This window comes from Gorilla gorilla, chromosome 3 (genome assembly GCF_029281585.2).
Source record: "Gorilla gorilla gorilla isolate KB3781 chromosome 3, NHGRI_mGorGor1-v2.1_pri, whole genome shotgun sequence".
Classification (NCBI taxonomy): domain Eukaryota; kingdom Metazoa; phylum Chordata; class Mammalia; order Primates; family Hominidae; genus Gorilla; species Gorilla gorilla.
The window spans coordinates 164,402,871-164,425,406 of record NC_073227.2 but is presented as its reverse complement, the minus strand read 5'-3'; the positions used below and the strand labels follow the sequence as shown (position 1 = coordinate 164,425,406).

The 22,536-nt window shown below is 39.1% G+C and overlaps 1 protein-coding gene across 1 annotated transcript in view; it reads left to right on the top strand.

Annotated features, from left to right (window-relative positions):
- Positions 1 to 22,536, top strand: part of FREM3 (FRAS1 related extracellular matrix 3) — a 123,120-nt gene that overhangs the window by 60,952 nt on the left and 39,632 nt on the right. Inside the window, exons 3-5 of the mRNA XM_004040430.5 lie at positions 11,071 to 11,217; positions 14,483 to 14,713; positions 17,642 to 17,767. Of these exons, the coding sequence (XP_004040478.5) occupies positions 11,071 to 11,217; positions 14,483 to 14,713; positions 17,642 to 17,767 (504 nt within the window). The remainder of the gene's footprint in view (positions 1 to 11,070; positions 11,218 to 14,482; positions 14,714 to 17,641; positions 17,768 to 22,536) is intronic.

Genomic DNA, 22,536 nt, shown 5'->3' with positions numbered 1-22,536 from the left:
TTCCTTTTGCTGCCTCAGAGACCTATTTAGTCTACTATGCAGAGTCACAATACTCTGTGTCTGTGTCTTCTCAATAATGATAAATCAAGACTATGTTCTGGACAGTATGTTTAATTGCTAGATTGGTAAGGACACAGCAAACTCTGGTGTCCCTGGCCCTAGAGCATAGGGAGCATAGTCTTTACTGCCAATGGGAAAGGACAAGAAAATAGAGTGAGATTCAAAAGGAGAAGAGGACCCTCTAGTTCAGTACATGAAAGTTCACAGTCACTTGCTCTGGACTCAAGATCATATCTGAAAATGAGCATGATTCTTTTTATCTCTAAATAAGTTGCTATATTAACTATATCATATTACATTATATTATATTGTTTTCTCTGGAATAAAGAGTTTGTTTCAACCTCCTCCTTAAATCTTGTATGCCCCTGAGAAGGTACAATGTTTTCTGCCTTCCAGTTAAGCCATGTGGAGCCTCAACTCCCAAAAAGAGATGGCCCATGTGGGCATGCAGTGTATTTCCACTTTGCTACTAATTGAAAGCTTCTGCTAATACAATCGTTTTTAAAAACTCTCTAATGTCTTGCTTTGAGACTTCTTTGGGTAATTTTATTTTGTGTCAAGAGCAGAATGTGGTGTCCCTATTGAGGCATGCAAAAGAATCTAAGAAAATCTTGTGGTCTTTATTATTTCACACTGTTTCCACTGTTCTTATATTGAAGAACACTATTTTAAGAAGGAGAAAAAGGGCATGAAAACTTGTATTGTTATACATAGCATGACATGTTTGGTTTTTATTCTCCAAAACGGAGATCCAAATATATCATCAAGACAATTTGGGTACATCTCCAAAAAGAATATACCAAACACCTCTCAGTGAACAGAATTAGAGCTAGCAGCCTTGACACCTGCCACCTTCTGCTCTCCCCACCCACCAACCACGTGAGCACAAAGACCTCTCCCTCCACCACCTGCCCCACATGTCCAAAGATTGCAGATGTGGATTTAAGAGCATTGTCTGTGAGTGGCATCTCTGTGGCTTAGGAGAATACAACTAGGAAAAGGACCACATAAATCTCATCTCTTTGCTGTTCTTTTGGTTTTTTCGCTCTTTTCTGAAAAACCTATGGGTTATTTTGTATGGTTGCACAAAATAGCCTATTGTTCCTCAAGAAGAGAATGGATATGAGCCTGTAATGTTGCAGCCTCCAAAAAGAGGGCCACCTGTCCCTCCAAGCTCCAGGATGTGGGTGGTGGCACCCTGAAGCACTAAGAGGGCACAATCAGGGAGACCCGGGGAACAGTTGAATAAATAGAAGTGAATTAAGCAAAAGCCTGAGAAATGGAACTGGACAATCAAGTGGAATAATACCCTTATTTGGGAAGGGAATATGGCAAATTTCAACCAACAAGACACATTTTTGAAATTGCTACCAACAGCTCCAGGAACATGGGAGATAGAGAAAGAAAATGGAGACCTAGCTGACATGCAGTTTGGCTTTTTCTGTTACCTAATCTGCCAATTCTTCTATTCCAAGTTACTTTCTTTTCCTTAAATTTATAGCTCTATTGGGAAAAAAGACCATTATATTTATCATCTGTAGACATGTAACTGGAGCTGTGCATGTGAAGTCACAAGTCAAAGCAACACATTTCTCACTGTGAAGCATTTTCCAAATGACAATGATACTAACTGACACTATGTGACAATTGCTAAGTAAAGGTATTGTTTCCAAATGCATGATGAATGGGTGCTTATGGAATTCAAATACACTTTAAAACTACATTACGGTGTGAGCTGTAGAAGCTAAATGCTTATGACAATGAAGCTATTTGACAACGTTATGAAGTATTAGAAAACATAAGTATATATAATATTAATTTTTCTTTAAGTTATTAAGCACTTAAGATAGAATATCCTAGTCAACTAAAATTTTTTCCAAGTTTAAGTCATAAACATTTAACATTTGACAATGGCTGCCACTTTATCATTTGGTAAATGACTTTACCTATTTGAGAGTCAGCATTTATTAAATGCATTTTCAAAATTTCTTTAGTGGTATATAATCTTTTTATTTTGTTTTTATTTTTGTGTTTATTTTTAAAATTATTGCACTTTTAAAAGAGGAGATTATATTAGAAATTTGAATTAGTAATTAAGTTATATCAAAATTAAATCTTCCTAAATATAGTATTTAGGTAAAATACTTGATGTCTTTTTCCCATATTTTTTAACCTAATGGGAAATAATTGTGAAAACATAAATGCCATTATGCTCTTCACATTTTGATAAGTTAAAAATTCTGCAGTTGGATGTTTTTCTCTATTATTACTTTAATAGTCACTTTCTAAGCCATTCCTATTCCTCAGATTTCTATTTTTCTTCACTTTACTGTGAACTCAAACCATTTTCTTGTCCTGGCTGGTCCTATCAGAGCCTTTCTACTGACTCCTGTCTCCTTCAGCTTGACCATCTCTCCATGTCTTTTTTTTTTTTTTTTTTTTTTTGGACAGGCTGCACAGTGCCCAGCCCAATATTTGCCTCGTAATGGGCATCTGGTGCATGTTGGTCCCTCTTTACTCTCATTTCCCAGTATGAGGTTATATGTTTTCCTTTCTTTTTTTTTTCTTTAGAACATTAGGCCATCAATTTTATTCTATGTAGTTTTTTTTTAAAAAAAAAAAAACAATGTTTTCTACTGTTTTATGATGTGAAGAAAGGAATTTAATAATAAAAGCTTAAGTTATAAAGATGATATTTGTCCTGCACTCCCCTACTTCTGAGGTTTCTCACACACAATGTTTCTTTGCACCTCTTTACCCCCACTTTATAGATGAGGGAGCAGATGAGAAGTTGCCTAAGGCCAGAGAGCTACTGTGTGAGTGAACAGAGTGTCAGGTCTTGCCAACTGAACCTGACAACCTGATGCTTCCACTTCAAAATACCGTCTGAAAAAAGTGTGATGGTAAATCAAACCCCACTAAATAGCTCTTCTTCATGACTTATAAACTCTAATTTTCTCATATGGAAAACAGTTTTATATTATGATTTTCTTTGGATTAATTTAGGCAATGCTAAGGCTACCTTCTGAATTCAATAGAGAGTGTTTGATTATCTACGCCAAATTCAAATCTAAAATGTTTTATCATTCTTCTAAAACACAGTCATGTGAGATATATGAAGATTTGTATCAGATTCAGTAAAATTATTTCATTTCACCTACACCAGTAGTTCTCAATCAGTAGTGATTTCCCCCCAGGGGACATTTGGCAATGTCTGAGGATAGTTTTGATTGTCACAATTGAGGATGAGGAGGAGCAGGGAGGGAATGCTGTTGGTATCTAGGAGGTAAAGGCCAGGGAGGTTGCTGAGCATTCTGCAATGCACAGGGCTACCATCACAAAGGAATTATCCAGCCCATAATGTCAGTAGTACTGAGATGGAAAATCATGCACTAGAGTATAACTAGATACGTAGCTACAACAGCTTAATATAGCAATAACAAAGTGTCATGCTTTGATGTGAAAATTATACTTATGCTTCAAGCTATTCTTTTTTACTTCTAGGTGATCATTTTATACCAGACTTCCACATTGTGATAAAACTAATTCAAATATTTCTTATTATCTATTCTGTAACTGATTTCTTTTTCTTCACTGGTTTCCAAATGCAACTGTCCCCAGTGTTTAGTCCTTGGTTCTCTTTTTCTACAGTGTCTCCCTCATTGAAGTACATAGTGTCAGCTACACAAAGTCCCTGACTTACATAAATTGGGTTTTCATACAGTCCAGAATCTGCACTCTTATTTATTACACATTAAACCACCTCTCACACACAGAATACAATTGTTAATGCATCATCTGGCTGACTGCCTGCTGCTAGGTCTGAGGGAGGAAGTTGAGTTCTCCCAGCTGAAGCCTGTGGAGGCATAGCTAAGGTCTAGGCAATGATCTCTCTGGCCTCCATTTGGAAGGACCACAGTGACATCCCCTCATCCCACTCCCCCTCACTTCCCTGACTTCAGAATCCCACACCCCCTCACAATTCCCTGACTTCAGAAGTCAGGGAGCCTGTAACTGACCCTCACACAAGGAGCCTCTGTCTTAGCAGAGTTTCCCTGGCCCAGCCCAGCTTCTCCCTTTCTAATATTTCATTTCCTTCCCCTCACACCCTTTTTCCAGCAAGTGATTATGCACAGCCAGAAGGGGACTCTCAGTCGGAGCCACACATGAGGAGGCAGGATGTGTCATGAAGACAAAGCCCTTTCCTCCACCTTGCTTCTGGCTTGGAGCTTCAAAGTCCAGGAGTGGCCAGCTGTCCATCAATACCCCAGTAGCAGGTCTGAGAGAGGGTGGAAAAGGGTGATGGCTGATTCAGCTAACTCAGAGCCCCCGGGGTATCTTATGTCAGATAAGCCACTGGGGTCCCACTAGCTATAAATCTTCTTATCCAACTCCACAATTGCCTAGATCATTTGAGAGTAATGCCTAACAAAATACAAAGATTGTACAATATATATTTAGCTCTCTATTGTTAAACTTCCAGAAACCCGACTTTAAACCTCTCTCTCAGAAACTTCCTGCATAATAATTACTCCTGAATTTACATGTCTTGCCTTTGGCTGTCCCCAAACCTTTGTCCTATATATCCAAATATCTGATGAGCTTTTTGTACTTGGGCTTCTTATTATCACATCAAAGCCAAATTAAAATCAAACTCCCAAGCTATCTTCCTTCCTGGCTTCTCTAAATCAGCTATTGCTATATCTATACTGCTATACTACTATACCTACACAACTCCTCCAGCTTCCCTGTTTGGGCTCTGTGAGTCATTTTTTTACAGTCCCCATAACTCTCAGAGCTAGTCATCTCCTACAGCCTGATGGTTCTTCCTTCATTTTTCTTTAACCCATCTTTTCCCTTTCCACTGTCACTGTTTTAATGCTTAAGCTCTTATTATTTCATGAAGCCTTTCAATATCCTCTCTGAAGAGCCCATACCTGACATGTCTTTTTATCTACAACGCTTAGGATTGTGCCTGATGTATGGTTTGACTTCAAAGTAATTATATATTATGTAAATGAGCAAATAATCAGTTCTCTGTAATTGATTTATGCATTCCAAAACACCAATTTGTACTTATTTTCTCCTATATGTCCATTAAAATGTGTGCATTGCATCGATATTAATATAGCCTTAATGTACCCAGTGTCTTGAGTGCCTACTGCATGCCAGGCGTTATGCTAATCATTTTCACCTTCACTATTCAATGTCTTCTTATTCCTTTACAAACCCAACAAGACAAAAACAAGTTCATTGCTGTGGGATTTTGTTGTTTTCATTGTTCTATCCTCAACATTTAGAAGAGGGAACAGCATATACCAAGTGATCAATAAATATTTATGCAATAATTGAATGGATGGCTTAGTTAATTGTAATATTTCATAAATCATCCTTCAGAAACCTAGAATATAGTTAGATCTACAAGAGAATTTTCCTAGTTGCAAACCTACCATTGCTATTTAAGTCCTATTAAATATCATTGCTATTTAAATAAAGAAATATATTATGGCATAGTAATAAGCTTTAGTAGTATGTCTAGGATGCCAGAGAGACAGAATGACAGGACATGCAGCTAGAAAGAATGCCAACAGCACTCTGTGGATGACCACTGCCACTAGGTACAGTTGTCACTGGACACTAGATCTCTGCTACCAATGCCCATGGAAACCAAGTGCCTCCACTGCAACCCTCACCAAAATATGGACTCTATGCAGTTGACCTGCAGCCTCCTCACATTGTACACTTTTAAATCAAAGTCTCAAGCTACATTGGCAAAGCCTAAGTGACAAGCTTATGCCCTAGCTGTAAGAGAGGCTGCAAAATGATATTTTCTAATTCCTTCCTGTAGGTCAAGCTTGTCCAACCCATGGCCTGCGGGCTACATGCAGCCCAGGATGGCTTTGAATGTGGTTCAACACAAATTCGTAAACTTTCTCAAAACATTATGAGGTTTTTGGATTTTTTTTAGCTCATCAACTATTGTTATGTATTGTATTTTAGGTATTACCTAAGATAATTCTTCTTCCTCCAATGTGGCCCAGGGAAGCCAAAAGATTGGACATTCCTGCTATAGGTGAGGGACTCATCAAATCCCAAATCCTCCAAATATGGACAGGAAGTTCAAAAGCTGCAGAATAGTTACAAAACAAAATCATGTTAACTAAATGGCCCTAATGAATACTACTGGCCTGAAAAAGCCAGTCCACCTTCTTAAGTACTGATTGATAGGTACTGATTGATAGGAATAAAAAGGGCACCCGAAGGGAATGGAGACCAAGTAGGCTTTGATCATGACAGAATATTGATCAGTTTTAAAATATGGACATATTTATTTTTGTGCTTGTTTTCCCCCTGCCTGAAATATTCTTTCCCCCAATCTCTTATCAAATATCACCCCTTTAGTAAAGCCTTTTCTAACCACTCTATATAAACTATTACTTTCTGATTCTCCCAGTTATGCTTTATCCAACTATCCTGATTTTTGCATAGCACTTTCACCATCAACTATATTATACATTATTTGCTTATTGGCCCACTGGAAAGTAAGCTACACAAGAACAAGGATTTTTTTGATTTCACTGTTCTATCCTCAACACTTAGAAGAGTCAATAGCATATAACAGGTATTCAATAAATATTGGTGGAATAACTGAATGGATGGCTTAATTAATTAATTGTAACTTTTCATCAATCATCCTTCAGAAACCTAGACTATTACTTAGATCTACAAGAGAATTCTGGAGTGCATTAACACATTTTTTATTATAATTGTCAAGCCAAAGAAACTGAAAGGGTGCCTGAAATGTTTTTAGGTTATCAGAATTACTCTTTTTGTGGTAAATGCACGTAAGTATTTTGACAATCAGAAATCTTCCTGAATCCATTCTGAAGTAGTCTGGTCATGCCTTAGAAACAGTACATTTTACTAAAGAATACCATTACAAATTTTTAAGAATGTATCATGCCCTTGTAAGTTTCCTTCAGTCTGCTTCCCCTAAGTCTACCTTCTTCTCCCTCCATATTAAAATGGCCCCTCCTTCTCTGCAAAGAGAATTCTACCCATCTCTCCCAGCCCAGTCGTCCCAGGAAGTCTTCCTTTCTACTTGTTTTGCTACATTCATTTCTATCCACAATCATATTGCCCTTGTGTTGTAATTTAACAGTTTCATATACACGTCTTATTTTCTAGTTGGATTAGAGAATCCTGAAGGTCAATGCCCACACTAGGGAAATAAAAATGTATAGATATTATCTCTACTATTTAGAATTAGCCGGTCATTGTAATGTTTGCCTGTAATCTCAGTTACTCAGGAGGCTGAGGCAGGAGAATCACTTGAACCTGGGAGGTGGAGGTTACAGTGAGCTGAGACGGTGCTACCGCACTCCAGCCTAGGTGACAGAGCAAGACTCTGTATAAACAAACAAATAAATAAATAAATACAGCATTATAATAACACAACTTTTCTGGATGTTTATTCCTGTAGTAAACTGGAAATTGCAATGGTAGCTCCTTCAAGATTTAAGCATTAGGAACTAAGCCAGCCCCAGAATCAAATAATATTGTCTTTGGCACAAATTCACATTTAATTGGAATAAAAGAACCTTTTTAGCAGATAACAAGAAGTTGGTATTTGGAATCAATTTGTAGGATATGACCAATACACCAGGGAGCCATTTATCTCTGATTTGTGTTGCTTCATAGAGAAGGGAAAGAGAAAATACTTTAATGAAAACTCTCTTCTGCTCTATCATCACCATTAATTATTTTGACTTCTGATGGACAGTCTTTTTTCTGGCCAATACATGTACTTACTGCATTTTAGCCACTGGTATCTTTAGGCCAAAACTCCACTGAGTTGTTACTTAGCTATTTGCTTCTCCATTTCTAAGGTTAATTTTATTAAGGAATATTAATAAATAGAGCTTTAAAACATCTGTAGATGGACTCCACCTTCTTGGATTCATCTAGAACTAGAAACAATTCCTACCAGCCTCTTTCTCCTAACATACTTGGTTTAAAGTAGGTTCCCTTTAAATGTTTTGAAACACAGAATATTTCTTATTTATCCCAGACCATGTTTGTCTTTCTCATTTCTCTAGAAAGTGAATTGATATGGTGCCTAACAGCAAGCGTGTAGTCACAGAAAGCATTGATTAGCCGGTGATGTCAGGTTACAGTTACTAAGGAGCTCATGCTTGAAGAGGATGATGCTTTTATATTTTCTTATCTTGCTCAAGGCATACTAAAATTTCAACAAAATAGTAACAATAGTGTTGTTTGGTACGGGGGCAGGCAAAATATAGGCAGATTGCAAAGGAATATGAAATGTGACAAGAAAGTGCTTTAAAAAGAAAAATGTTAAAATAAAAGAGGAGTTCAAAGTTCTAACACAGGCTGTTCCTATGAAACTAGCCACTTTTTAAAAGATGTATTAACCAGTCAGTAGCGAAAGCAAAGTCAAAAGCAGCAATATAGCCTAGTGTAAATTAATCCTATGCTGTTTTAAAACCATGATGATAAGAACCCACATTTATTGAGCACCTAATTTGTGCCGGTCATTTGGTAGCATTATTTTCTTTGATTCTCACAACAATCCTATTGAGCACATAATGCTATTATCACATTTACAGATGAAGAAACTGAAGATCCATAATTTGTTCATGATCAAATGGCTCATAAGTGGCAGGCCCAGAACCTGGGTCCATGTGACTCAGGAGTCTATGCTCTTCATCACAAGACTACAAATTAGCTGTTTGGAATCTGGAGATGTATCTGTCTCTAATTGTTAAACCCTTCTCACTGTGCATGTGTTTATTCAGAGGGTCTGATCTTCAATAGATTTTTCCTACTTTGCTTTTGAAGCGTTTGTGTTGCATTGATCCCTAACCCACAGGAATGGCAGCTCAGAGTGAAAGACAGAGCACTGGACTAGCAGACTGCAAAACTGGCCTCACCACTCACCTGTGGGGACCTGGTCAAATTGCCTCATCCTCCTGAAACTGTCCAGTTATAAATTGAGATTAATATTTGCCATACTCTGTAATGGGTTTGTAGAATAAAACGTGACAGTATATAAAAGAACTATGAAAAAGACACAAAAAAAGTAAATATAAACTATTGTCATGACATGGGATTTCAAAATCTAAAGGACTACATACATGAATAATTAAAGTGTTTTCAAACTGTAAACAATATGGTTTTTAAAAAATAGCAGTAGGATTTTGAGCGCTTTTGTCTTGTATTTTTCTGTATTTATCAGAATATCCACAATAGTATCAATAATGTTATTTTTTAAAGAGAGAGAAAACTATGGAGAGTAAACACGAAAATCAACATATGCATTTATCTTGCAGTTACACATCAGTGAGTTCCTTTAAGCCCAAGTAGGATTAAATCTCAGTGCTTGTTTTCTACTGATCCTTCTTCGCAACTATAGATCAGAACCTGCAGTGCGAAGGAGGGCTGAGGCCAGCTTCCCTCTTTCCATGCTCATGGTTCCCTTTACTTACTAGCAAGGTATTGCTCTTCCAAGGTTGACTCTAGAAAGAGAGGAGATAAGGTAGGCAGAGCACAGTCTGGTATAGAAAGTATCACTGCCATCTGCTGTTGGAGGTCCCTGGGTGGCAGCTCTTTAAAGGGGACCCCTTCCTTATGTGGTGTTTTCATGGGTTCCTTGAAGATTCCTATCTTTGGAGCCTCCTTGTCTCTTACCGCCTGTGCAACCCATGGGAATCTGGCGGTCGGCTCCCAGCTTCCTTTCTGTGGAAACCCTGTTGCCTCCTTAACTGGCCCTACTGGACAGATGACCCACCTCTAGTCCATATACCTGCTTTCTTTGTCCTGCTCTTCAAAGCTACTCGACTGCTTCCCAATGCAGCGCTCTCCACTCACTCCTTTACCCTGCCAATCTTTCTTGGAAATGAGTAAGTCACATGGACTCCAACTATAGAAGGAGATGTCAAGCTCTCCAGGAGGTTCACTGAAGCCCTGTAGGCTGGAAGTCAAGGCTGTAGCCCCATCTCATACCCATACCCTTTTTGGTGATAATAGGGATTTCCACCACAGCATCAGCTTTTTCTAAAGTACTCTCTTCACAAATTCTTCTTTCTAGTCCACACACTGCCCCATTTTGATATGCTTGATCTCATTAAGGGGTCCAGTAACTGTGGAACTGGTTAGTAAAGCTGTATTTGGTAAAGTTCATACACAGTCACTTTGGTATCTGATATCTATCATATTGGCCCATCAGTTGAAACTCAGTCATAAAGACTTCTACTTCAACATCTTTTCACAGGTGATTATTTGTAGCAACCACTCCCCAGATTAGGGAGACCTTCTCTTGCTACCAATACACAAACATTACACAGCCACAATAAGGGGCTGGGTTGATCTTTCAGAAAGAGGCCAGTGACTCGGTGTGGACAAGAGGAAATAAGATAGAGCCCTTATATCCCTTGTCTATTGTCCTCTTCATGGGTAGTTTTTAAGCATTAGAGTGTATAAGTTCAATACATCATACTATGTCCTGAAAGTGATAAAATAGGTAAATATAATGTTGGTATTGCCTTCAAGGAACTTCCAGACTAATATGAGATCAAATGGATGCTCAAATAATATAAAGGAGTAAGTAAGGGCAGAGAAAAAATGGAGGAGGCAGAGAGAGTGGAAGTGAAGACGACAGGCAGGGAGGAAAGGATAGCGGTGTTGAGTATGACCTGAATTTAAAACTACCAAGCTCTGGCTCTTTGGAACCATGATGCACAAGACCCTTTGGGAATAGGAGGCACCTGGCTCCCTCCAGATTAAGCAGGAGGAATAGGGTTTAAGATGCCACTCATGACATCCTCTAGAAAAGCAAACAACATTTCCTCTCTCTACCAAAAAAATAAAATAAAATAAAACGAGTATGTTTTGAAACCCTTGGTTTCAGAAGTAAAATGCACACATTGATCATTGAATATTGCCATCTAATACTCCAGCTGACTTTTCCTTTGCCCCTATCAATTGCAGGAGGAAATAAACTAACAAATCAGCCTTTCCATCTAAACTGGGCTTGGATTTGTTTGGAGAAAGAGTACTACATTGTGGATGAAGATTCCACATTCTTAGAAGTGACCCTTACGCGCAGAGGATACCTTGGAGAAACATCATTTATCAGTAAGTAACTTTGGATTGGTTGTTAGTAAAAGGTCATGGAAACATGAAATCTGGGACTAAAAATAATTACAAGAAAGTATACTGAAAGAGAATAAACAACTGGTTTGGAGAAATCTCTAAAAAAGTGTCTGTGAAAATGTGCCGTGGTTTTTGCTCCATGTGAGTTATGGGGCTTAGATATGTATCAATTTTTATCATCTTTCCCCTGTTTTCCTCTTTCTAGCAAGTTACATCTTTCTCTCTTTCATAACTCACCAGTCTCCAGGAAAATTAAGACACTTCATAGCCATCCCACAATCTTCAAGTCACTCAATTTCCTTCAAAGTTGTTTTAAGCATATATTTTTAGCTATTTCTTTTGAAAAATTATTTATGAGTACATGATCCATTACTGTGTTTAGTTCTATATATTTCTTTTGATTATGTATAATTGTTTTAACCTTGCTAGTAGGTTATAAATTCCTTGAGGACATGTACGGTGTCAAATTTCTTTATGTTCTACAAGGACCTAGTACAGAAATATGTTTTCTGGAGTAAACACATACATAATGCCTGTATACTATATCTGATTATCATCATTAACAATTAACAGTAGTTGTTCTAATAAGGCATTGCATTTTCATAACATCTTTAGCTGCCAGAACTTTCAGAAATCATTTTGCCTTTATTTACATAATCTATTAAGAAGACAGATAGGGTTATATTGTCTTCATTTTACAAATAAGCATTGAGTTTCCTCGACATGCAGGACCCCACTCAGAGCCGAGGCAGTATATCAAAACTGTTGGAGAGAAGCCAGGGAAGAAATGAGCTGGAGAGAAAACAAGCAATCAAGAAAAGGGAAGCTTTCCCTAGTCTCCGCTCCAGGCCCAGAGCTCCTAAAATAGGACTGTTCTCCTAGGAGAAGGGGTCAGCCAAAGAGCACCCTGACTTCTGGGTGGCCCTCAGCCTCGGCCTACATTCCAGGTTACTACATCAACACATGGTGGAACTCGCTGCCAGGAATGTCAGCTGAAATATGCCTCCCTCCTCTTGTCAGGCCCTACTTCCACAATTCTTTATCTCAAGGCTTTCTTGTGAGTTTGGGTTAAAATGTCAGGAAGGATATTGGTATCCTGACCCAAGAAAAAAAAGTTCATCTGCTCAGAACCATTTGAATGTTTGCCCTAACTGAACCCTTTGGAAATCCTTCTGGCCACCCTGTCCAAACCAGCACCCCTGCCATACTCTATCTCCATGCACTGCTGTATGGTTCTTCACAGCACTTACCATAATTGTCATGGATCCTGTGTCTATTTGTCTTCCCAAGTAGATTTCAGCTTTATAAGGTCAGGAACTACATCTTGGGTTATGTCCAACCTCAAGAACAGCATGGGGCATATGGTAGTCACCAATATTTGTTGTTAAGTAAACTACAGCCAGCCCTTCTGTTCCGTAAGTACTCTTTAAAATCACAATACTACTCAACATCACAGACGGGAACCTCTAAAGCATCTCACTCAGACACTCCAGAAAGTCCTCCTGATACCCCAACTCCACCCCAGGCTAATAGCCGAACCACAGGATCCAGAAGAAAAAAGAAACAAAATGGTGGAGTTCGACTTCCTGCTCTGTCACTTACTCTTTTTTGTGACTTTCAAAAGAGTTCAGTTTCCTTATGTGTAAGTAAATTATCCACCTCACGATATGTTTGAGGGGAATTCGTAATAATGATTATAAATCAATCTAGCACAGTTCTTGGCATACCGCCGATGCTCAAGAAGTGATAAATACCATTCTGTGGCACTCATCAAACACAATTAAAATCACCTGTTTATCTGTTTGCCTCCCCCAAAATTGAAAACCTCTTGAGGGTAGTGGTGGCTGTGCCTAATTCTGTGTGACATCCTCAGCACCTCACACAGAGACAATGTTCATCAAACGTTAAGTAAATCACCATGTGCCTGCTTCATTCCTATAGCAGCGCCACTTAGCTCTACCTAAGCTTTGGCTGAGGACACCATTCACTCTTTTTTATGTTCTCCACTTCCAACATGTGGCCAAAGGAGGCTCTTCCTAAATACTGGACATTCAATCTCAGTCACCAAACTAATATTAATGCAGGCTTTCTTCAGCAGATTTGCAAAGGCAACACTAGCTATCCTACCTTTGAAATTATTTTCAGGCTCTATAGCTTTGGGTATCTTTTACAAGTTTCAGATTATTTGAGTATGAGGCCAGGGAATTGCATGGGGGGGCTATTAATCTTATTTTATATCAAGTTTTCACCATAGCTGGTGTCAGGTTACCATATTTGATTTCACACATCCACACAACTGCAGAATGTAACTAACCCTTATAATGGGACTTAAGTGGTGAGGCATGGGTATTGTTTTCTTGGTATGTTAAAATCAAGACCAAACAATATTAGAATGCTGCTTGAACACTTTGGGTTGAGAGGAAGGTCTATTTAGTCTTGATGGGGTAGCACTTTTCACCATTGTATCTCACATTGGGTATTTTAACACTATTTTGTTGTTGTTGTTGTTGTTTCGTATCTTCAGTAAGTTACTAATTACTATTTCCTAATAGAGCTCAAATCTCTTGCCTCTCTCCATTTTCACCAACATTGCACTAATTGCCTGAAAAATTACTAAGAGTTCTCTTACAATCAAAAAATCACTAAACATATATGGAAACAAGCCACCATGAGTAAGAATCGGCAAGAGGAAACAACCTTCAGGGTCATTCTTCCAAAGGCTGCAGAAATTGAAATTATCAGATACAAAATGTTCACTCAAAAATTTGTATTGAATACCTACTACCTGCCATGCACTGTCCTAATTCCCAGGAATTCATCAGTGAACACAACGGTCAAAGATCTCTACCGCCATAGAGCTCATATTCTAGTATCTTTCTCTTGAGACTATGAACTTTCTGGGGGCTGGGACAATTTCTTATTCATCTCTGAATCCCCAGCATCTGGCAGAGTTTGGCACATCAAAGGATCTCAATAAACATGTGCTAGAATAAATAAGTTAAATAAGGCTGTTCTCTGTTCTCTTCTTTCTGTCAATCCCCCTTCCATGTTTTCTTCTCAATTCTATTCAATTCTGCTTACTTACACTCTCTTAGCCAAGAAAGATCATTTATAAGTGTTTTTTGGGAGCATTAAAAGAAACAATTTCTATGTTATCTACTTTTGTTAACAATAGAAACCACTTTGAAAGGAGACTATGCCTTCAGTCACTTGGCTTTGTATTTACAGTTTTCTGATTTTTATTCAGGCATTGGTACCAAAGATGAAACTGCAAAAAAAGACAAAGATTTCAAATGGAAGACCAATAAACAGATCCAGTTCAATCCTGGACAGACTACAGCCACATGGAGGGTGAGAATTATACCTGACAATGAATATGAGACTTCAGAGACCTTCCAGATCATTCTGTCTGAACCTCTCATGGCTGTACTGGAGTTTCCAGAAATGGCAACAGTTGAAATTGTAGACCCTGGAGATGGTATGTGACACTGATTGATTTGCTTTATTAACCAGTACAGGTTCTTGGCTCCATTTCCAGCATTCATACTTCCCTCAGGATCTGTAAGCCACTAAATGCGTTCATATCCATTTAGGATTTAAAGTGAAGTAAATTACTTTATAGACAATAATTTTTCATTTGCTCTCAGGATTTTTGAAAGACAATACAGGAGGATTAAAATAGAGAGGATCTGTATCAGCATTCCTGTAATATACATACAAGTCCTTACTGCAGGCTTTCTGCACGCCATAGGTACGAAGCAGCTCTGCTCCCAGATGGCTAATCCTCAGGGCTCATTTCAGGGCCACCATCTTTTCACAGCCAGATCAAATGGGGACTTAGATATCCATTCTCCTATGTGGCTCCTGGATATCAGCCAACTGATTTGTTTTAACATGTTTTCCCTGAAGTTCTGTTATTATTATACATAATATCCTTGAATTCATTGGTTCGTTTTATGTATTCATTCTTTCAGCAAGTATCTCCCCAGATAAATTTAAAGGAAAAAAAAATATCTAAGCAGTAATCATGCTGCTTGCTGCCCCTTTTTTTGGAAGTAGAAGAATATTCCCTAAATGGTGGAGGGGGATTAGTATTCATCTTTGAATTTCAGTTAAGCACATTGATTACACACAGTAGTTAAAAGAGGTCATGTAGCACCTGGAAGTGCATAGCTTACAACTAGGGAGCAGGCCTTAAGTTCCACAAGACTTGATGAAGAATCCCCTGCATTAGTGTGCTCTGAACTACGTAAGAGAATGTTAGTGTAATAGACATCTACAGGGGATGGAAAGCTTTCCATGGTCAAACAAGTCTAGGAACTATTTCAAATTTCATCCCTCTTTTGAGGCATCATAATTCATGTTAGCATATTAAAGATTCTGAGAAACTCTCCTATAAAGAAACCCATTTAATTTTGTTTAATTTTTCCAAACTGGACTGTGGATTTTCTTTTCATCATCTCCAAGGAATATCTTTTAAAATCTCTAAGTTCCAGTTTTCTTAAAACATAATTTGAGAAGTAGTGTTCATATGCTCTGCACTTTGGCAGATACAAAAGAAGTAGAAAACACTGCCCCCACCACCTAATGAACAAGGTATCAGACCAGTTTTGTTGAGAACAACACTTTGATACATGAATCAGTTATGAAGTAAATGTAAGACACATGGGAGAAACACTAACAGTTCAAGGAGAAGAACATAGATCATCATGGTCCCAAGTAATGAAGGCTCATGGAAGAGGTAGGGTTTGAGCTGAATCTTGAAAAGTAAATGGGATTTTTATTAGAAGGCAGATAGAAACAGGCTTTCCAGATTGGAAAAAATAGAGGGCATGACTGAATAACTTAGTCCTATTGTATCAATTTTTTCATACGACATTGATAATTTTAATTTACTTTTAGCTTCTTCCATGATGCCAACGTTTTGAATTGAAAGGTGTCAAGATAGTAGACTACCATACAGGTAAAATGGAGGAAAGAAAACTATCACTGGTCTTTTCTCCCTGTGACTCAGGGCCAGTGTCTTCCTGGAGGTTGATACTTATATCTGCTGAAGCTAATGTAGGCGGGAAAGTAAAGAAGAAAAAAATTAATATACAATAGCTAGATAATTTAACATTGAATTCCGAATTATCATTTAGTAATAGTTCCAAAATGGAAAAAAAAAAAAAAGATGATTGCCAGCCGGGTGCATTGGCTCATTCCTGTAATCCCAGCACTTTAGGAGGCTGAGGCAGGCAGATCACTTAAGTCCAGGAGTTCGAGACCAGCCTGGCCAACGTGGCGAAACCCCATCTCAACTAAAAACACAAAATTTAACCAGGCCTGGTAGCGCATGCCTGTAATCCCAGCTACTCAGGAGGCTGAGGCACGAGAATTGCTTGAACCTGGGAGACAAAGGTTTCAGTGAGCTGAGATCACGAAATTGCACTCCTCCAGCCTGGGTGACAGAGCAAGACCCTGCCTCAAAAAAAAAAAAAAAGGTCGTTGCCTACAATCTTTTCCCTTTTTGCTTGCATCACTAAGAGGAAGAATCTAGATGTATATGTAACATAAAGAAAAGAACTGAGGAAATTAAATGTGGTTTCATAGATAGTTACTGCAGTTCTCCACTTCACACTATGAGTTGGAACAATCTCCTCTAAAACTTTGTAAACAAACACCTATATTTTAATTGCACAGTGCATGCTTAATAAAAAGCCTTAGAAAACATCTAAAATCTCTCCCCACCAAAGTAGTACACATAATCCCATCAACAAGACATGACCAGTATTCATATTGATATTTCAATGAATGTTTTGATTATGTCTAGGTGTATGCACACACACACATACACACACAAACGTGTGTGCACATATACACAACTCAGTAAATTTCAGCAGTAATATGATCTTTAAAATGGAGGGAAGGACCTGTAGCTTATTTTTCTCAGCATATTAAATGACCAGCACAGTGTCTGCTCAATAAATGTTAAATAAGCAGTTTGTTGAATGAAGCATGAAAACAGTTTTCTTCATTAATGAATTAGATTACTTGATTGTTAAAATATTAAAAAATAAACAGTAAAAGTAAAGCAAGTACATAAATATGTGATCTCCATTTAGAAGACTTAAAATTTGATCTCAGAAGAAAAAAAAGACATGAAATTGCTGCAAGATTTTTGTTTTCCTTTTTAATGCTGGCTGTCCTTTTTAACCTTTCAAAACAGGTCTCCTAAACCCAATTCCACTGCCTCTCCAGCTCCACTCAATAATAAATAATGTTTCCCATTCTCACTATATTTAATACAGTTAATCATGTTGGAAAATATAAGAGTCAAAGACTTTGTACATTTCTGCTCAGGTGTGTTTAAATATCACCGATCAAATCTAAATCTTGGTGAAAAGTCTTCTGCTGTCTTTTCTAGAATCAACAGTTTATATTCCAGAGGCAGAATACAAAATAGAAGAGGACATTGGGGAACTTTTGATTCCAGTAAGACGATCTGGAGATGCAAGCCAGGAACTAATCATCATTTGCTCCACACGTCAAGGTATGAGGCTCTGTGGGGTCCTGTTCATAGGAATAAGTTGATGAGAACAGGACTGTGGTAATGCAGGGAGTACCACAGATGGTGAGCAAAGCAGAGTTAAGATGCTGGATGCCTGGGCCCCTCATCACCCATGCCCTGCTGCGAACCCCCTTTGCTGACTCTGTGCAGGTGCCCTACTCCTCTGAGCTGGTCTCCTCAATCAGGGATAACGCTTTATTCAAAATTGGGATTAAAATATCTATTTTAACTACCCCACGAAGGGGCTAGTCAAATGAGACATTTGTGAAAGTCAAATGAGACATCTTGTGTCAAAAGAGTTTATATATGCTGGTCAAAAATTTATAAATTAAAGATTCGTATTTTTAATAGTCAGCATTGCCTCTGGGCAATATTGTAAAATAGTCTGTATATACTACTCAGTTTCTCTTCTCCTCCTCTCTCCCCATCTCACAACCACAGATGACCCCCAACCATGAGTTCAGGCATCTTCGCACCGAAAACAGGGTTCCATTCTTTTTGACCACTTCTATACAGCCAGATTTAGCTGTCTCATGTCTCATCCCCTCAGGATCATATTCTCTAACATCTTATTAGCAACTATGTAGAAAACGAAAATTACGGAAACAAATGAAGATCACCCAAATGACAACAAGAAAAGGCTATTTAGAGCTCGCTGTAGTATGTCAGCCACCATCACTTTCATGTGGCAGAGACTCGCCCCAGCAGGCAGAAGCATGAGAAAGCTTTATAGTGGAAAAAGGAAAGGTATCAGGTATGTCCTGATTGGAAGCTGTTGGCCTGGGAATCTGGAGATTGGCTCAGTAGAAGCAGGCATCCTATATGATTGGTTATGAGGGGATATTTGGCTCTCTGTGGTTGGTCTTAAATTAGAAGTGGGAGCAGAAATTAGGGAAGCTGGCAGTTATTTAGTAAGTCTTGACCATTTGATTGCTGATTGCTACAGAGGTGGTGGCTTGGCTTCCTGGACTAATTGCTGCAGCTTGTGGGTCAGAGTTCTCTTTTTATGTATGGTATGGCCATTTTCCACCTGTATATTCAGTCTCTCAAAATCAGTGCTCCTACTTGTTGATATGTCAGCCAAGGGAGAATTTATTCCTCCAGCTCTTCTTCCTCTCCCAAACAATGTTTTGGTTTTGTTTTTTTTTAAATAATACCCCCACAACATTGTTAGTAAACACTGATGGTGCACTAATCATTTAGTAGGGGCAGGCAGTACCTTGGCAGATGGAAACTTTAATAGTAGGGCCTTGAGGTCCCCAGCAAAACACAGCATAAAACTAGTTGCCTCCTTCACTTACCTGTAGTCATGTTTAGTATTTGTGAATTATTAGTAACATACAAAGCATGAGTGTGCTTTCCATTGCACTGTGTATGTAGCTCATGTTCATTTTATTTATGAAAATAAGTAATTGTTAAACATTTACCTTAACATGACTTCCAGAGATGTTTAAATAACCAAATTGAACTTTCATCCTATACATGGGGAGTAGGTGAGGACAAATACCACAATGGCACACGATATGAGTATAAGAAGATTTACAACGTTCACACTTGTAATTCTGTTACTGGCCAGGTTCGTTCTGCTTGTGCACAGCAAGACAATCACTGTGGTGACAGGTTTTGCAAAAGAGAAAAAAATTCCTTCACAAGGCTGCCATACAAAGATACAAGAGAATGAATCAAAATTTGGGAGTACTTATGAAATAGAAAGCAGGGTCTTCTAAAGCATGGAGAAAGGTGATGGGCAAGTAGGAAAGGTGAGGTAATTGGGGTTTCTGCGCAAAACTAATCAAGCTACATGGTAATTCATAGGACACATATGCACAAAATGGCAGTGTTAGCATAATCTGAGGTTGGAGCTTTTGGCCCTCTGACATCAAAAGATCACTCTTTGGGCCCTCAAGCAGGCCCAGTTAAAGGTCAGTGGTCTCAACAGCTTAAACTGGACAAGAGCTGCCCCCTAGTTCCTGAAAAACAACTTTAAGCAACGTTATTATAGTTGCCCCACAGTCAGAGATGTTATCTATAAGGAAGCTAGTGGGAGTTTAGTTATGCATTGTTTGGCTAAGTGATTTGCTAGTGGGAGTTTTTTGTTGTTGGTTTCTTGGTAGGTTGGGGGAGGATTTTGAGACAGGGTTTCACTCTATCACCCAGGCTGGAGTGCAATGGCTCCATCACAGCTCACTGCAGGATCAAACTCCTGGGCTCAAGCCATCTTTCCACCTCAGCCTCTGGAGTAGCTGGGACTACAGGCACCAACCTGTATGCATGGCTAATTTTTAAAATTTTTTGTAGAGACGAAGTTCTATGTTGCCCAGGCTGGTCTCGAACTCCTGGCTTCAAGTGATTCTCCTGACTTGGCTTCCCAAGGTGCTGGGACTACAGGTGTGTGCCACCATACTTGGCTGCTAATGGGAGTTTTACTATAAGCCATAAGTAAGCTGTTAAAAGCAAGCAAGGCAGGTTAAGTTTGGCAAACTTAATCAGCTTAGCCCTCAGTTTCAGTTCCACCAAGAGATATGCAAGAGTCAAGATGCTACCTTGCATACAGTGGCTTAGAGTTCCAGGAAGGGCCCCGACCCTGTTATATCCTATTTTTTCTTTTTCTTTTTTTTAACCACAAACATGAAAATACGTTCTTATGTGGGGATCTCGGGGTCAAGGCTCAGGTGTCAAGCAGTCTGAGTTGTGCACCAGCTATGCAGTGAGTTTTCCAGGCATGCCAGCTTTCACACCTGGAAATCATGTGGGAAGTTGGATTACATAAGGGAATCTTATGAGAAGCTAAAGTTAGGTGTAGCCCTCCCACTTGGGGAAGCAGCACTCCTCCATCCTAGCTGACTCCGTGCCAGACACTGAGCCTCGCTATTCATTTGGATGGTCCTTCTGCAGCATAGCTCTTTCCAAGGGATGAACAGACAGACCCTCGGTGAATTTTTCTAGCGTAGCAATTACATATGATCTATTCAACTGGGCTGTTTACCATCTCATCTCTTTCATTCACATCTAAGAGACTTTAGCACTATTGTCTGCTGGACACTTTGGTTGTAGACAGAGAATGTGTCACTAATACCAGAAGAAGCCCAGCTTGAAGCCCAGAGCAAAGCATGAGTACACTTTCTACAATAGCTGGTCTGTCCAGCCTCAACCACACCCCCTAGCTCCCACATACTTGCCCATTATTGCAAGACCAAAACTAGAGCCCCGGTGCACCAAGGGAAGAAAGAATTAGGCACATCCTTTCAGTGATCAGCTAGCTAAGGAGAAAGGCCTCAAGGAGTACCTCACCTAGCTTGTTTTTTCTCCTCTTCACTTTTTCCTTCCCAAACGTAAAACTAGCTTAAACCCAAGAGTTGCTAACATTATATGGAGCTGGCTATATCTGGTGCTTTCAAGAGGAAATCTTAGTTAAAGAACAGGCAATAAGCCTATCTCTGGATATATAGCCAAACGCAACAAACATGAAGATCTTGAAGATGCATTACAAAGGTTTGTCCTTGCAGTTGGTTTTAAATATCTTAAATTATCTGTTTACTGCCAAATCCTCTGTCTTCCAGGGCAGAGGAGAATTTATTCTTGTTCCTCTTCTCAACCTTGGCACCATTAATGTTTTGAATAACTGTTTATTGTGGGAGCTGTCCCGTGCTTTGTAAAATGTTAAGCAGCATCCCTGGTCTCTATATACTAGATGCAAGTATCTAGCATCTAGACGCATCTGCCACCTCCATCTGTGACCCCCAAAAATGTCACCAGACATTACCAAGTGTCCCCTAGCAGGTAAAATCAGCCCAACTGAAAACTCTTGCTCTATAATGAAATGTTTTAAGCGCAAAGATTCTTTAAGTAAAGACTTGCAAATTAGACATTTCTTGGCATTATTTCATTCTTAAGAAAAATCTCATCCATCTTTTTCTTCTCATTAGTCACTCTCTTGTTAAAAAACTGCCTTATTGGAAGGAACACCCAATGAATAGCAAACCACAGAACCTAAAACCAAATGAGTAGGTACAGCATTGAATCATCCTGTGGTTTTTGGTCAGGCCCAAGTCAAATATGTTGCGGTTTTTAATGATCTACTCTATCCAGTTAAAAAGAACTGCGTAGTAAACCAGAAGCCATGGACCTCGCCCCACTTCTCCGATTGGATTTTTTCTCTGGGTCATCCCCTAAGATGGAGGTAGAAAACAGATAATTCTTTTTTTTTTTTTTTTTTTTTTTTTTTTGAGACGGAGTCTCGCTCTGTCGCCCAGGCTGGAGTGCAGTGTCGCCATCTCGGCTCACTGCAAGCTCCGCCTCCCGGGTTCACGCCATTCTCCGGCCTCAGCCTCCCTTGTAGCTGGGACTACAGGCGCCCACCACCAGGCCCGGCTAATTTTCTTTTTTGTATTTTTTTTGGAGACGGGGTTTCATAGTGTTAGCCAGGATGGTCTCAATCTCCTCACCTCGTGATCCGTCCGCCTCGGCGTGCCAAAGTGCTGGGATTACAGGTGTGAGCCACCGCGCCCGGCCAAAAGTGGATAATTCTTAAAGGGTTCCAAGCATGTCCAGGTGAAAGACTTTCTTCTTTCTTTCCTTTTAAAAAAGATTCTCTGTGTTGATTTATTTAGTTGTAGATGTGTTCATAGGTTATAGAAGTTATACTTTGCATCTCAGACGGTTTGGGGGGATTATAGTTTTCTGTTCCTGAAGTACAAATCATATGGTTTAAAAGTCCCCTTACTGAAGGTTTTCTGGGCGTAAACGCTCAC